Source organism: Amblyraja radiata, chromosome 24, assembly GCF_010909765.2.
Source record: "Amblyraja radiata isolate CabotCenter1 chromosome 24, sAmbRad1.1.pri, whole genome shotgun sequence".
NCBI lineage: Eukaryota > Metazoa > Chordata > Chondrichthyes > Rajiformes > Rajidae > Amblyraja > Amblyraja radiata.
In genome coordinates, this window is record NC_045979.1 from 14,031,246 (window position 1) to 14,045,433 (window position 14,188).

General features: G+C 44.3%; 1 protein-coding gene across 11 annotated transcripts in view; it reads right to left on the reverse strand.

The window, feature by feature from the left end:
* Nucleotides 1–14,188, reverse strand: part of nav1 (neuron navigator 1) — a 513,650-nt gene that overhangs the window by 107,472 nt on the left and 391,990 nt on the right. For all 11 annotated transcript variants that reach the window (XM_033042458.1, XM_033042456.1, XM_033042454.1 and 8 more), the window contains one exon: nucleotides 5,992–6,688. In XM_033042458.1, the coding sequence (XP_032898349.1) occupies nucleotides 5,992–6,688 (697 nt within the window). The remainder of the gene's footprint in view (nucleotides 1–5,991; nucleotides 6,689–14,188) is intronic.

The window sequence follows — 14,188 nt, forward strand, 5'->3', positions numbered from 1 at the left end:
TATCTTCAGTTGAAACCAGCATCTGAAGTTCCTTTCTACACATTACAATTGCATTGCTTTGGTATAACACAGTTGGAGAACATATCAACATAGAGGCCACGGTATAAAAGCTGTGAACCTCATGACAGATGCCTAACTATTTCCAGTTGCTGGTCTCAGGCCAGTATGGCATTAGACCAAATTGTATCCAAGCCATGTATTAAGTAATCACATATAAAATCACCTCTGCATAGTATCTAAATCCATGAAGAATCTTTTTGATACTAGATGGAAACAGAGGTTCCTCTCCTTTTCATTCATATGTATCCAAATCCAAGACAACTAAGCAACACTTTATATTAATACCAAATGTGCACTTTGTGAAGGAAATATCAATCACACTTCAGGGGAAATAATGGCCTGTGGATTCTGCTGCATAATACAACATTTTGAATGATATGCAATAGTACTTCAACTAAATGTAAACATATTCTATGTCAGCATGCTACAATTTTTCATAACGTTGATTCCAATGTTCCATGCAAAATAATGAGCATATGCACAGAAGCTACAGACCCATGTAGTGATTTTGAAAGACTCACGACTTTTATTTTATTTTTACCATATATCTGCTACATAGGAAAATTGATGGAGTCAGATAATGAAGACAATGTTTACTGGAATCCCTATTCAAAGGTCTCTTCCAGTCAGGGTTGCTGTGGAGAAACTGATTATTTATATTATAGTCATATTGATCTTTAACTTAGGATAGGATATGGGCCAAATGCAGGCAGGTGGGATGAGTGTAGGTCAGCTTGGGCAAGTTGGTCCAAAGGGCCTGATTCCAAGCTGTATGACCCTATGAATCGCTATAACCTACTTCCCTGCAGGGCCTCCAAATCTTCCCAGCCCCCCTATCCATTAACCATCTCCCTGATAACTCAATCTTCCATCAGATCTTCTCTCCAACGCCCTCCCCAAACATTTCTTTAGCCCTTCCTGATTTATTTCCTGCTCCACACAACCATTCCTACCCAAGCTCCCATCCCTGGCCTGAAGAAGGGTCTCCACCCGAAACGTCACCGATTCCTCCTCTCCAGAGATGCTGCCTGTCACGCTGAGTTACTCCAGCTTTTTGCGTCTAACTCCCATCCCTGGTAATCTCCTCCTCACACCTCGTCTTGAACACCTAAGCAATTTGAACCGTGATACTCTCTCCACCAGTCTCCTGCCCGCAATTATCAGTTCTTCAAGTGGTGTCCTCTCATCGATCCTCTCCTCATGACTCCACACTGTGGTGATGAGGGAACATGGAGTGAAATGTGCTGTTCCTTGTGCATATCTGACCTCACCGCATATGATACATTGGACATTGTGTTTGGTAAAATATTTACAACTTCAAGGTCTCAGACAAACTGGCAAAGTTATCTGTCCTATCCCCGACTGATATAGTATCTCCTTAAATAATGGGAATTCCCATCGATGAAGATCTTAGGGCAGCACGGTGGCGTGGCGGTAGAGAGTGGCACGGTGGCACAGCAGAAGAGCTACTGCCTTTCAGCGCCAGAGTCCTGGATTCTATCTTGACTATGGGTCCTGTCTGTACGAAGTTTGTACATTCTCCCCGTGCGTGACCTGCGTTGGTTATCTCCGAGATATTCGGTTTCCTCCCACACGCCAAAGACGTACAGGTTTGTAGATTAATTGGCTTGCTATCAATGTAAAATTGTCCCTAGTGTGCGTAGGGTAGCATTAATGTGTGGGGGTCGCTGGTGGGTGTGACTTGGTGGGCCGAAGGGCCTGTTTCCGCACTGTATCTTTAAACTAAACTAAAACCAAATATCTGTCCCAGTCAGTTTGATCTGAGACTTTTATAATTCCATTTGGCTACAGATAAAAGTTAAAGGAAAACATAATCTGGAAAATGTTACAAGCTCTCCATAGTAACTTCTGATGCCAGAATGTCTCATGGTACCAGAGATCCGGACTCGATCTTGATTATGGGTGCTGTCTGTGTGCAGTTTGCACATTCTCCCTGTGGACCACGTGGGTTTGCTTTGGGTGCTCCGGTTTCCTCCCATATTCCAAAGATGTGCAGGTTTGTAGGTTATTTGGCCTCTGTAAATTGCCCCTAGTATGTAGGGTGTGAAAGTGGGATAACGTAGAACTAGTGTACGGGCGATCGATGGTCAACATGGACTCGGTGGGCCGAAGGGCCTGTTTTCACGCTGTGTCTCTAAACCAAACTAAACACAGAGTAACTGAGATTGCTCCAATGAGTTGGCAGGTTAGAATTGGGCACAGATCACTGGGTTATTAAGAGTTAATTCAACAGGGTTCCTGTGGCCCATACTGCAATAGCATGTTGAGTAAAAACAGCTGTGATACTCTATGGCTTCTGCCACTCACTGTAGAAGCATCCAAACTATGACTGAAAGATAACAGTAAGGGGTGAATGCCTTCCGGGAAAGAAGGAGACAAAGGAACAATGAAACACAAACAATTTCAACCACTGAATTAATAAGGGTTATACATTTAACATTAGAATTAAAGTTGCTTGAATTTTTTTTTGCCTTTTAGTTGGCTGGTCTCTCAAGAGTAATATAAATAGATTAAACCACGTTAAGTAGTCTCGATTTCCTACGGTAGCCAGTTTTAAACAAACCTCAGAAGCACTGTATAAATAATATTGAATGGTTTTATAAATTTTGTGTTCAGTTGAACATCTGTTGGGAACTGAGGCAGTTCATAGATGTCATTTAATAGAAACTCGTAGCAATGGTTCTATTCAGAACAAACCATGCATTTTGAATGACACCAGTCTGATCTACTGTCACAGCACGCCATCCTGATATAATGGGAAAAATAACAAATCATGCTGATTTTGACAGAGCCTCCATGATGGTGAAATGTGAAAAAGCCAGTGACTGTGTTTAGTCTGCAAGGATATGCACAGCATAAATCTGTTTAAAAAAAAAAGCAATTCTGACAATTTTTTGCCTTGCGCATTACTTATTTATTTGTTCTTAGCCAAACAAATTGATAGCCATTCCCACACCAATGTGAAATAAAGAAAATGATACAAAATCCTAGCTGATTGATGGTGAAAAAGCAATAATGCATGCAAATGGCTGAAAGTATGCTTAATGTTCATTTCTGCAAACATTTTTCCTCAGCTCATGGGCATCTGTTCCCTAAAGAGCATGTTAGTTCAGCTGGAATGATGACAGGAGTAATGACTACTTAAAATAAATGGTTTATGATTGCTAGGGCCATTCTGTGTCAGGCTTCATTACAGGCCCGGCTCAAGGCCAAAGGACCTGAATTTAATAGATAATTTCTCTTAATAGACTGCAGATGCTGGAATCCTGAGCCAAAAACAAACTGCTGGAGAAACTCAGTGGGTCGGACAGCAGCGGTAGGAGGCAAAGGTCAGATGATGTTTCAGGTCGGGATCCTTCTTCAGACTGCAATGTGACATTGATGGTATTGACCTATTTTTCTGATAAGTACGGGTGTCAAGTGTAATGGGAAGAAGGCAGGAGAATGGGGTTAAGAGGGAAAGATAGATCAGCCACGATTGAATGGGGGAGTAGACTTGATGGGCTGAATTCGGGCCTAATTCTGCTTATGAACATGAGTTTGGATATCAAGGAAAACTGAAGTCAATGGGAATCAAGGGAACCTGTACAAAGTTAGAAATAAGGAACTGCGGATGCAGGTTTACACAAAATTACACAAAATATTGGAGCATCTTAGTGGGGCAGGCATCATCTCTGAAAAATTCAGTCTGAAGAAGGGTCTCGACCCGAAACGTCACCCATTGCTTCTCTCCAGAGATGCTGCCTGTCCCGCTGAGTTACTCCAGCATTTTGTGTCTAGCATCTCTGGAAAACATGGATAGGTGATGTTTCGGGTCAGGACCCTTCTTCAGACAGTACAAAGTTAATTGATTGCAATTGATTTGCTCTTGCATTCATGTCGGCTCCAATACATTAGGGCGGCACAGTGGCGCAGCTGTTAGAGCTGCTGCCTCACAGCGCCAGAGACCTGGGTTCGATCCTAACCTCGGCTGCTGTGTGTGTGGAATTTGCACGTTCTCCCTGTGGTTTCCTCCCACATCCCAAATATGCGCAAGTTTGCAGGTTAATTGCCTTTTGTAAATTGCCCCTAATGTGTAGGGAGTGGGCAAGAAAGTTTGATAAGATAGAACTAGTATGAACAGGTGAGTGAGGGTTGTCGTGAACTTGGTGGGCACAAGGGCCTGTTTCCATGCTATATCTCAAAACTAAACTAAACATTCCTGCAAGGGTTCCTAAGGATGGTGACCTAGACCCATTTAATATCTTCAGTGGTGTTCCAATATCACGTCGCCAGTGTTCTTGTAACACTGTGCACCCTTGCCACTATTCCTTTCAATTTAAATTAGTGCAGCCACCGTTCCGGTGACAGGTTTTTACCTGGGGCTGCTTCAGTGGGCAATTTGACCAGAAAGTGCTGCAAAGCATTTCCAACTAAGTACTGTCTGTCAACTGGTGTGACGTGGCCCACTGCCAGTGATCGTGAAGAAATAGCAATTAGCCATATGGAAGCGAGGAACATTGCAGGTGTCTCCAATGATAAAAGCAGGCACCATTAAAATAAAAGACCAGAATCAATCATGTTTAGCCTCATTCAAATTGGAAATTAAATTCCACAATGTATAAGCTTAAAACTAAATCCTTAGCAAAATTTCAATAGCTATCAATTAAGTTAACTATAGCAATGTGCAGAAATAAGAAAACGCAGGTGTCTTGAATGATAAAGACAGAAACTATTATAAAAAAGACCTGCAATATTTTGTCCTTGATTACATTGGAAATTAAATTCCATTATTAAAGCACAAAACAAAATATGATATATGAGAGCTTTACATTAGTTTACTCTTACAATAAACTATAATAATAATAACAATGGCAGTACAGTGGTACAGCTAGTAAAGATGCTGCCTCATAGTGCCAGAGACCTGGGTTTGATCCTGACCTCGGGTGCTGTCTGTGTGGAGTTTGCACGTTCTCCCCGTGACTGACTTCCACTGGTTGCTCTGGTTTCCTCACAACTTACTGAATAATGAAAGGCCTGGATAGAGTGAATGTGGTGAGGATACTTCCACTGGTGGGAGAGTCTAAGACCAGAGGCCATTGCCTCGGAATAAAAGGACGTATCTTTAGAAAGGAGATGAGGAGGAATTTCTTTATTCAGAGTGCAGTGAATCTGTGGAGTTTATTGCCAGACAGCTATGCAGGCTAAGCCAATGGATATTTTTAATGTGGAGATTGACAGATCCTTGATAAGTAAGGGCGTCAGGAGTTATGGGGCGAAGGCAGGAGAATGGTGTTGAGACAGAAAGATAGATCAGACATGATCGAATGGCGGAGTCAACTCGATAGGTTGAATAGCCTAATGCTACTTCTAGAACTTATGAACATGATATTGCTAAGAAGTGTAGGTTTGTAGGTTAAATGGTCACTGTAAATTGTCTCTCGGGTGTAGGGAGTGGATGAGAAAGTGGAATAACATGGAACTATTGTGAACTAGACGGCGTGGAGTCAGTGGGCTGAAGGCATCTTTCAATCGATCAAATTATGTGATTTAAAAAAATGCAATTTATTAAAATGGACGGCACGGTGGCGCAGCGGTAGAGTTACTGCCTTGCAGCGCTCGCAGTGCCAGAGATGTGGGTTCGATCCTGAAGGATGCTGTCTGTACGGAGCTTGTACGTTCCTCCCGTGACCCATGTGGGTTTTCTCCGAGATCTTCGGTTTCCCTCCCACACTCCAAAGACGTACAGGTTTGTAGGTTATTTGGCTTGGTATAAATGTAAATTGTCCCTAGAGCGTGTAGCATTAGTGTGTGAGGAGTGAAGGCCGGTGTGGACTCGTTTTTTCCGCGCTGTATCTCTGAACGAAACTAAACTAAACACATGATTGAAATCTATTTGAAATGTGAGCATTTAACGTCCATACAACGTACCTGTGTGTAGTTGGAGATGACATCTCTGAGAACTTGCAGCTTTGCTGTCGCATTCCTTGCAATTTACTTTGACTGTCAGAGGCTGCAGCCATCTTTGCAGAACCTGCTGCACTTGTACATTCAGTATCCGAAGCCACAGCCTTTGCCTTGGCTTTCTCTTTCTCTCGGTCCGTTTGATTCACTGGCCCGGAGCTTGTTCTCCCCAAACCAATTTTCGAGGGTTCCTTCAGGCGGGACACTGGGATCCCCCCGTGCTTGCTGCTGATGAGGCTCGGGTCAATATTGCTGCTGACCGGCCTGTTCATACCCGCCCTGCCAGTGACGCTGACAGAACTGGACTTGGCCGGACGGGGCAGGCTGCGGTACTGCACGGCTGTCCTTGCACTTGACGACATGAAGCCATCGTTGTTTTGGGACACATCCAGGCTGGTTTTCCTGGAGTTTGTCGGTTTAACAGGGATGCCCGTGGATTTCGGAGCTTTCCCCGCAGAGCTCCCGCCAGCCGTCATGACGGTCGCAGTGCCCGTCGTGGGTTTCTTGTAGCCGAAAGAACTTCCAGTGGAAGGCCTGGAAATACCTGACGGAGGTTTTCGTGCCTCTCCAACTCTGTCCCGACTGGCATCAGATGAAGATCTTTGCAAGGTCGTTCCTTTGAGAGCCATTTTTCCTTTGTCTTGGGCTTTAGAATCAATTTTACCTGAAAGGGTAAAAAGAATAACAAGGAATTAATGGTAGGGTCATTGAGGCAAAATAGAGTCTGCAGATAAAACTTTCAAAAGAAAAGACACAAAATGCTGGAGTAACTCGACAGGTCAGGCAGTATCCGTGGAGGATAGCTACAAAATGCTGGAGTCACCATCTCATCTGGAAGCGAGGGAACAACGGTATGCCGGGAAAGACATTACCACCAAGAATCAGTTGTGCACATTGGGTCAGCAATAGATTTAATCAGAGAGCCAGCTTTATCACTTCGTTATCACCTCTTCCCCAGCCAACAATGGCCCATAATGGACTCCGCCCTTCCTTTCTCTTCTGTTCCGAGCCCAGCTTTGTTCTGGTCTTTACAGCTTTATTCTGGTCCATTCCCCTCCCTCTACTTTCGGTCTGAAGAAAGATCCCGACCCAAAATGTCATCCATCCTTTTTCTCCAGAGACGCTGCCTGACTCGCAGAGTTACTCCAGCACTTTGTGTTTATCTTCAGCTCTATAGGACGTTGGTTAGGCTGCAATTGGAGTATTGTATGCAGTTCTAGTCGCCCCATTACAGGAAGGATGTGGTGGCTTTGGAAAAGGGGTAGCTTTAAGGTGGGAGGGGCAAAGTTTAAAGGAACAAGTTTTTTTATGCACAGGGTGTTGGGTGACTGGAACATGCTGCTGGCTCTGGTGTTGGAGGATAATATCGGTGGGGGCACTGCAAGCCGGCGCCCTGTCAGCAGCGTGTTCGTTTTTTTCAACTTTTTAAATTTTTTTTAGTATGTTCTAAAGTGTGTTTTTAATGTTCCTCTGTGTGTCTTGTGTGGGGGGTGAGGGGGAAACCGCTTCGGTCGCCTCCTCCATGGAGAGGCGACTTTTTCCAGGTCGCCTCCCCCGTGGCCTAACAACGAGGATCGGGCGGCCTTTCCCGGAGACACACCCGGGGTTTCAGCGGCGGGCGCAGCATGGACTCTCGTCGTGGAGCGGGCGAGCCCTCGCTGGGGCTCACCGGAGGGGAGCGCTCCGTTTCGTTGGCCCGCGGCTACCGGCAGCCTGAAGCCGCAGTCTGCAGAGTTCCATCTGGCGCGGCGTCCGCAGCGCGGGATCCCTAGTGGGGGACCAGGAGAGAAGAAGAAGCCACCACTGCCGGCCAAATGTCGTGCCTTCCACCACAGTGATGAATGCTGTGGTGGATGTTTGTGTTACATTTTTAGTGTGTTTGTGTGTTCTTTATCATTGTACCGCTGCTGACAAATTCATTTCACTTGCACTTTATGTGCAATGTGACGAATGAAACCGTATTGTATTGTATTGTATAATATTATGTAACATTTAGACATGGATAGGCATATGGATATGCTGGGAACGGAATGATATGGATCATGTACAGACAGATAAGTATCTCTCCAGAGATGCTGCCTGTCCTGCTGAGTTTCTCCAGCATTTTGTGTCTACCTGCAGGCAGATAAGAGTTGGTCTTGGCATCATGGCTGAAGGGTCTATTCATGTGCTATACTGTTCTATGTAAGATCTATATCCACCACTGAGAATTTTGGGGCCCAGAATGTCTTGTGAACAGGAAGGCCATTAATGCAGAGCACACAAAGATAAATAGGGAGATAACAGGTTCAGGCACCAGGACAGTGTAGAGAGTGGAGCACGGGCTAATGGTGTTTTGTAGTGTAGAAAAGGATTGTGATGGGGAACAGGTTTTCATCACATTATTGTGTCAGGGAGAGGGCAACCCATCGGTGGCCATTCAATGACAGAACAGACAAAAAGGGTCTGAGGTGGCATAGTGGCACAGCAGCAGATTTGCTGCCTTACAGCGCCTGAGACCCAGGTTCAATCCTAACTACGGGTGCTGTCTGTACAAAGTTTGTACATTCTCTTTGTACATTGACTAGTGCAGCTGGGACATGTGGTCCGGTGTGGGCAAGTTGGGCTAAAGGGCCCATTTCCACACTGTATAATAATAATAATAAATTTTATATTTAATGGGCGCCTTTCATACAAAATCTCAAGGACACCTTACATAGTAATCGAAATTAAAACATATAATCGGAGTAAAACAAGTAATTAAAGACATCACAATGACACAAATTAAAAACAGAATTCAATCCAAAAACAGAAAATCAAAAACACACTGTATCACTCTATTCTCCCTGTGACCACATGGGTATGCTCCGGGTGCTTCGGTTTCCTGCCACACCCCAAAGACATACAGGTTTGTTGGTTATTTGGCTTCTGCAAATTGTCCCCAGAGTATACGATAGTGCTGTATAGCATATTGCTAGTGTAGGAGGTAATTGGTCGTCAGCGCAGACTTGGTGGGCCAAAGGACCTGTTTCCACGCTGTATCTTTAATGTCTAAAGTCTAAAGACTCTTATGTTATTTACTAAACCATCAATCCTACATTACTTTATTAATAGTTTCTGATCTAAAAATATATATTTCCTTTCCTTTATCACCAAAGTGGGGACATCAATGCACTGATTTTGAAGTAACAATGCACCAAACACGTATTCTCCACTGGCACATATTGGTTGGCATCAACTTCAGTCAGTAGCAATGTGGCATGTTTTGGGCATATCCACAGCCAGTCCATCTGGCAGCCACCTGATCCCCGATTAAACATAGAACAGTGCAGCACAGGAACAGGCCCTTCTACCCACGATGGCTGTGCTGAACATGATGCCAAGACCTACTCTTACCTGCCTACATATAATCCATATCCCCTCCATTACCTGTATATCCCTCTGTCTACCTAATTGATGCAATTACCAATCAAAGTTATAAGGTAGACAAAAAATGCTGGAGAAATTCAGCGGGTGAAGCAGCATCTATAGAGAGAAGGAATAGGCGACATTTCAGGTCGAGACCCTTCTTCAGACTGATAATATAGTTATAAGATAGGTTGTGTAGGAAGGAACTGCAGATGCTGGTTCACACCAAAGATAGACAAAATGTTGGAGTAACTCAGCCCGACAGGCAGCATCTCTGAAGAGAAGGAATGAGTGGTTTTGGATTGAGATCCTTCATCAGACCTATCTTCTTCAAATAGATTGCGTCAGCGCGACTCATAACTTTTAGTTCTTAACCCCAAGATTAAGTTGGTTTATACTCCATGGTTGTAGTTGGCTGTGGGAGTGATGTTCGAATAATGAGGGTGTACTCCAATTAAAATTTGAAATTGACAGCAACTTTGGGATTTTGCAGAAGTAATACTAATAATATCGCCACTGATTCAGCTCAAAGACTCCACTGTTTGTAAGCTAATTGTATAGACCCATGAGAAATCCCTTGAATTCTTCAGAACTACGGTTGCTGGAAATTGGACCCGTTTGTGCAACTTGTTAATCTCTTTGCTCCCATAATTCATTTCTGGCTCAACTAGGGACCATTGGGAAATTGGTCTGGATATTTCGGGGCAAGATTCACATGACTGCCATTATGTATGTGTTGAATTGTTGTCACAATATATTTATGCATTTACTGGCAGAAATTAGCAGCCCAAGATGTGGCCTGTGCTCCGTGTTTAAAGCTCAAGGTTAAACGAAGAGTGGGAAAGAAACATTGGCAAAGTGAAGTGAATTAAGTGGGGACATTGGCATTTTATTCAAAGCTAGCACCAGAATCATTAACTTGTTAATCCTCATTCATCCTTTCCCCAAGCATCACTGATCATGATTGTTGCATCTCCAGGGTCGGCACCTCAGTGGTTGATGCTCTGCTCTCTTGGTCCATAACTTGCAGTGTCTTGGGACCACTTGCAGTAGGGAAGCCCATTGGGTCAGACCATTGTAGAGTTATAGAGAGAGAGAGAGAATCAGTCATACAGCATGGAAACAGGCCCTTCACCCCCAACTTGTCCACGCTGACCAACATGCCCTATTTACACTTGTCCCATCTGCCTCTGTTTGGCCCATATCCCTCTAAACCTGTCCTATCCATGTATTATCCAAATATTTCTTAAACATTGTGATAGTACCTGCCTCAACTACCTTGGTGGGCACATTCCATCCGCCCACCACCCTTGTGTAAAAATGTTGCCGCATAGGTCCCTATTAAATCTTCCCCCCACCCTCACCTTACATGTATGTCCTCTCGTTCTTGTTTCCCCTAACTCTGGGTAAGAGACTGTGCATTTACCCTATCTATTCCTCTCATGATCTTCTACACCTCTTTCAGAGCAACCCTTATCCTCCTGCACTCCAAGGAATAAAGTCCCAGCCTGCACAACCTCTCCCTCTAGCTATAGCTCAGGCCCTTGAGTCTTGGCTACTCAATTAACCAACTTGGATGCTCCAACGAATCACTGGGCCTGCTGCTCATAGCTGCCGCTCCCGCTCCCGCTCTTGCTCCAACCTGCAGTTGCCTTGCCAAGTGAGCCCAGGCACACAGAGTGCCTTGTGTTCTCCTCCCCGTCTATTTGCCTGCCCTCATCCCCGCAGCAGCCTTTATAATGCTGGACTGCAGCTGCCACGGAGAATGTTCTTAAGCAGTTGATTCACTTCCCAGCAGTTACCACGGCAATAATGCAGCAACTGCAAACCTGGCAGGGGGATGGGTACAAGAGCAGAGAGGCAGGGGGGTGTAAAATGAGGGTGGTAGCAAGGTGAAAAGTAAAAGTGGCAGGCAGACAAAACCAGGGCAAAAATCAAAAAGGGCCACTTTTCAACATAATTGTATAAGGGGTAAGAGCGTTGTAAAAACAAGCCTGAAGGCTTTGTGTCTCAATGCAAGGAGTATTCGTAATAAGGTGGATGAGTTGAACGTGCAGATAGCCATTAATGATTATGATATAGTTGGGATCACGGAGACATGGCTCCAGGGTGAGCAAGGCTGGGAGCTGAACATCCAGGGATATTCAATATTCAGGAGGGATAGAGAGAAAGGAAAAGGAGGTGGGGTAGCATTGCTGGTTAGAGAGGAGATTAACGCAATGGAAAGGAAGGACATTAGTTTGGAGGATGTGGAATCGGTATGGGTAGAGCTGCGAAACACTAAGGGGCAGAAAACGCTGGTGGGTTGTGTACAGGCCACCTAACAGTAGTAGTGAAGTTGGAGATGGTATCAAACAGGAAATTAGAAATGCGTGCGACAAAGGCAAAACAGTTATAATGGGTGACTTCAATCTACATATAGATTGGGTGAATCAAATTGGCAGGGGTGCTGAGGAAGAGGATTTCTTGGAATGTATGCGGGATAGTTATCTAAATCAACATGTAGAGGAACCAACGAGAGAGCAGGTTATTTTAGACTGGGTATTGAGTAATGAGGAAGGGTTAGTTAGCAGTCTTGTTGTACGTGCCCCCTTGGGCAAGAGGGACCATAATATGGTTGAGTTCTTCATTAGGATGGAGAGTGACATTGTTAATTCAGAAACAATGATTCTGAACTTAAAGAAAGGTAACTTTGAGGGTATGAGACGTGAATTGGCCAAGATTGACTGGCAATTAATTCTAAAAGGGTTGACGGTGGATATGCAATGGAAGACATTTAAAGACTGCATGGATGAACTACAAAAATTGTTCATCCCAGTTTGGCAAAAGAATAAATCAGGGAAGGTAGTGCATCCATGGAATAACAAGGGAAATCAGGGATAGTATCAAAGCGAAGGATGATGCGTACAAATTAGCCAGAAAAAACAGCATACCAGAGGACTGGGAGAAATTCAGAGACCAGCAGAGGAGGACAAAGGGCTAAATTAGGAAAGGAAAAATAGATTATGAAAGAAAACTGGTAGGGAACATAAAAACTGACTGCAAAAGTTTTTATAGATATGTGAAAAGAAAGAGATTAGTTAAAACAAATGTAGGTCCCTTGCAGTCAGAAACAGGTGAGTTGATCATGGGGAACAAGGATATGGCGGACCAATTGAATAACTACTTTGGTTCCGTCTTCACTAAGGAAGACATAAATATTCTGCCGGAAATAGCAGGGGACCGCGGGTCAAAGGAGTTGGAGGAATTGAGTGAAATCCAGGTTAGTCGGGAAGTGGTGTTGGGTAAATTGAATGGATTAAAGGCCGATAAATCCCCAGGGCCATATAGGCTGCATCCCAGAGTACTTAAGGAAGTAGCTCCAGAAATAGTGGATGCATTAGTAATAATCTTTCAAAACTCTTTAGATTCTGGAGTAGTTCCTGAGGATTGGCGGGTAGCAAACGTAACCCCACTTTTTAAGAAGGGAGGGGGAGAGAAAACGGGGAATTACAGACCAGTTAGTCTAACATCGGTAGTGGGGAAATTGCTAGAGTCAGTTATTAAAGATGGGATAGCAGCACATTTGGAAAGTGGTGAAATCATTGGACAAAGTCAGCATGGATTTACGAAAGGTAAATCATGTCTGACGAATCTTATAGAATTTTTCGAGGATGTAACTAGTAGCGTGGATAGGGGAGAACCAGTGGATGTGGTGTATCTAGACTTCCAGAAGGCTTTCGACAAGGTCCCACATAAGAGATTAGTATACAAACTTAAAGCACACGGCATTGGGGGTTCAATATTGATGTGGATAGAGAACTGGCTGGCAAACAGGAAGCAAAGAGTAGGAGTAAACGGGTCCTTTTCACAATGGCGGGCAGTGACTATTGGGGTACCGCAAGGCTCAGTGCTGGGACCCCAGCTATTTACAATATATATTAATGATCTGGATGAGGGAATTGAAGGCAATATCTCCAAGTTTGCGGATGACACTAAGCTGGGGGGCAGTGTTAGCTGTGAGGAGGATGCTAGGAGACTGCAAGGTGACTTGGATAGGCTGGGTGAGTGGGCAAATGTTTGGCAGATGCAGTATAATGTGGATAAATGTGAGGTTATCCATTTTGGTGGCAAAAGCAGGAAAGCAGACTATTATCTAAATGGTGGCCGATTAGGAAAAGGGGAGATGCAGCGAGACCTGGGTGTCATGGTACACCAGTCATTGAAAGTAGGCATGCAGGTGCAGCAGGCAGTGAAGAAAGCGAATGGTATGTTAGCTTTCATAGCAAAAGGATTTGAGTATAGGAGCAGGGAGGTTCTACTGCAGTTGTACAGGGTCTTGGTGAGACCACACCTGGAGTATTGCGTACAGTTTTGGTCTCCAAATCTGAGGAAGGACATTATTGCCATAGAGGGAGTGCAGAGAAGGTTCACCAGACTGATTCCTGGGATGTCAGGACTGTCTTATGAAGAAAGACTGGATAGACTTGGTTTATACTCTCTAGAATTTAGGAGATTGAGAGGGGATCTTATAGAAACTTACAAAATTCTTAAGGGGTTGGACAGGCTAGATGCAGGAAGATTGTTCCCGATGTTGGGGAAGTCCAGGACAAGGGGTCACAGCTTAAGGATAAGGGGGAAATCCTTTAAAACCGAGATGAGAAAAACTTTTTTCACACAGAGAGTGATGAATCTCTGGAACTCTCTGCCACAGAGGGTAGTTGAGGCCAGTTCATTGGCTATATTTAAGAGGGAGTTAGATGTGGCCCTTGTGACTAAGGGGATCAGAGGGTATGGA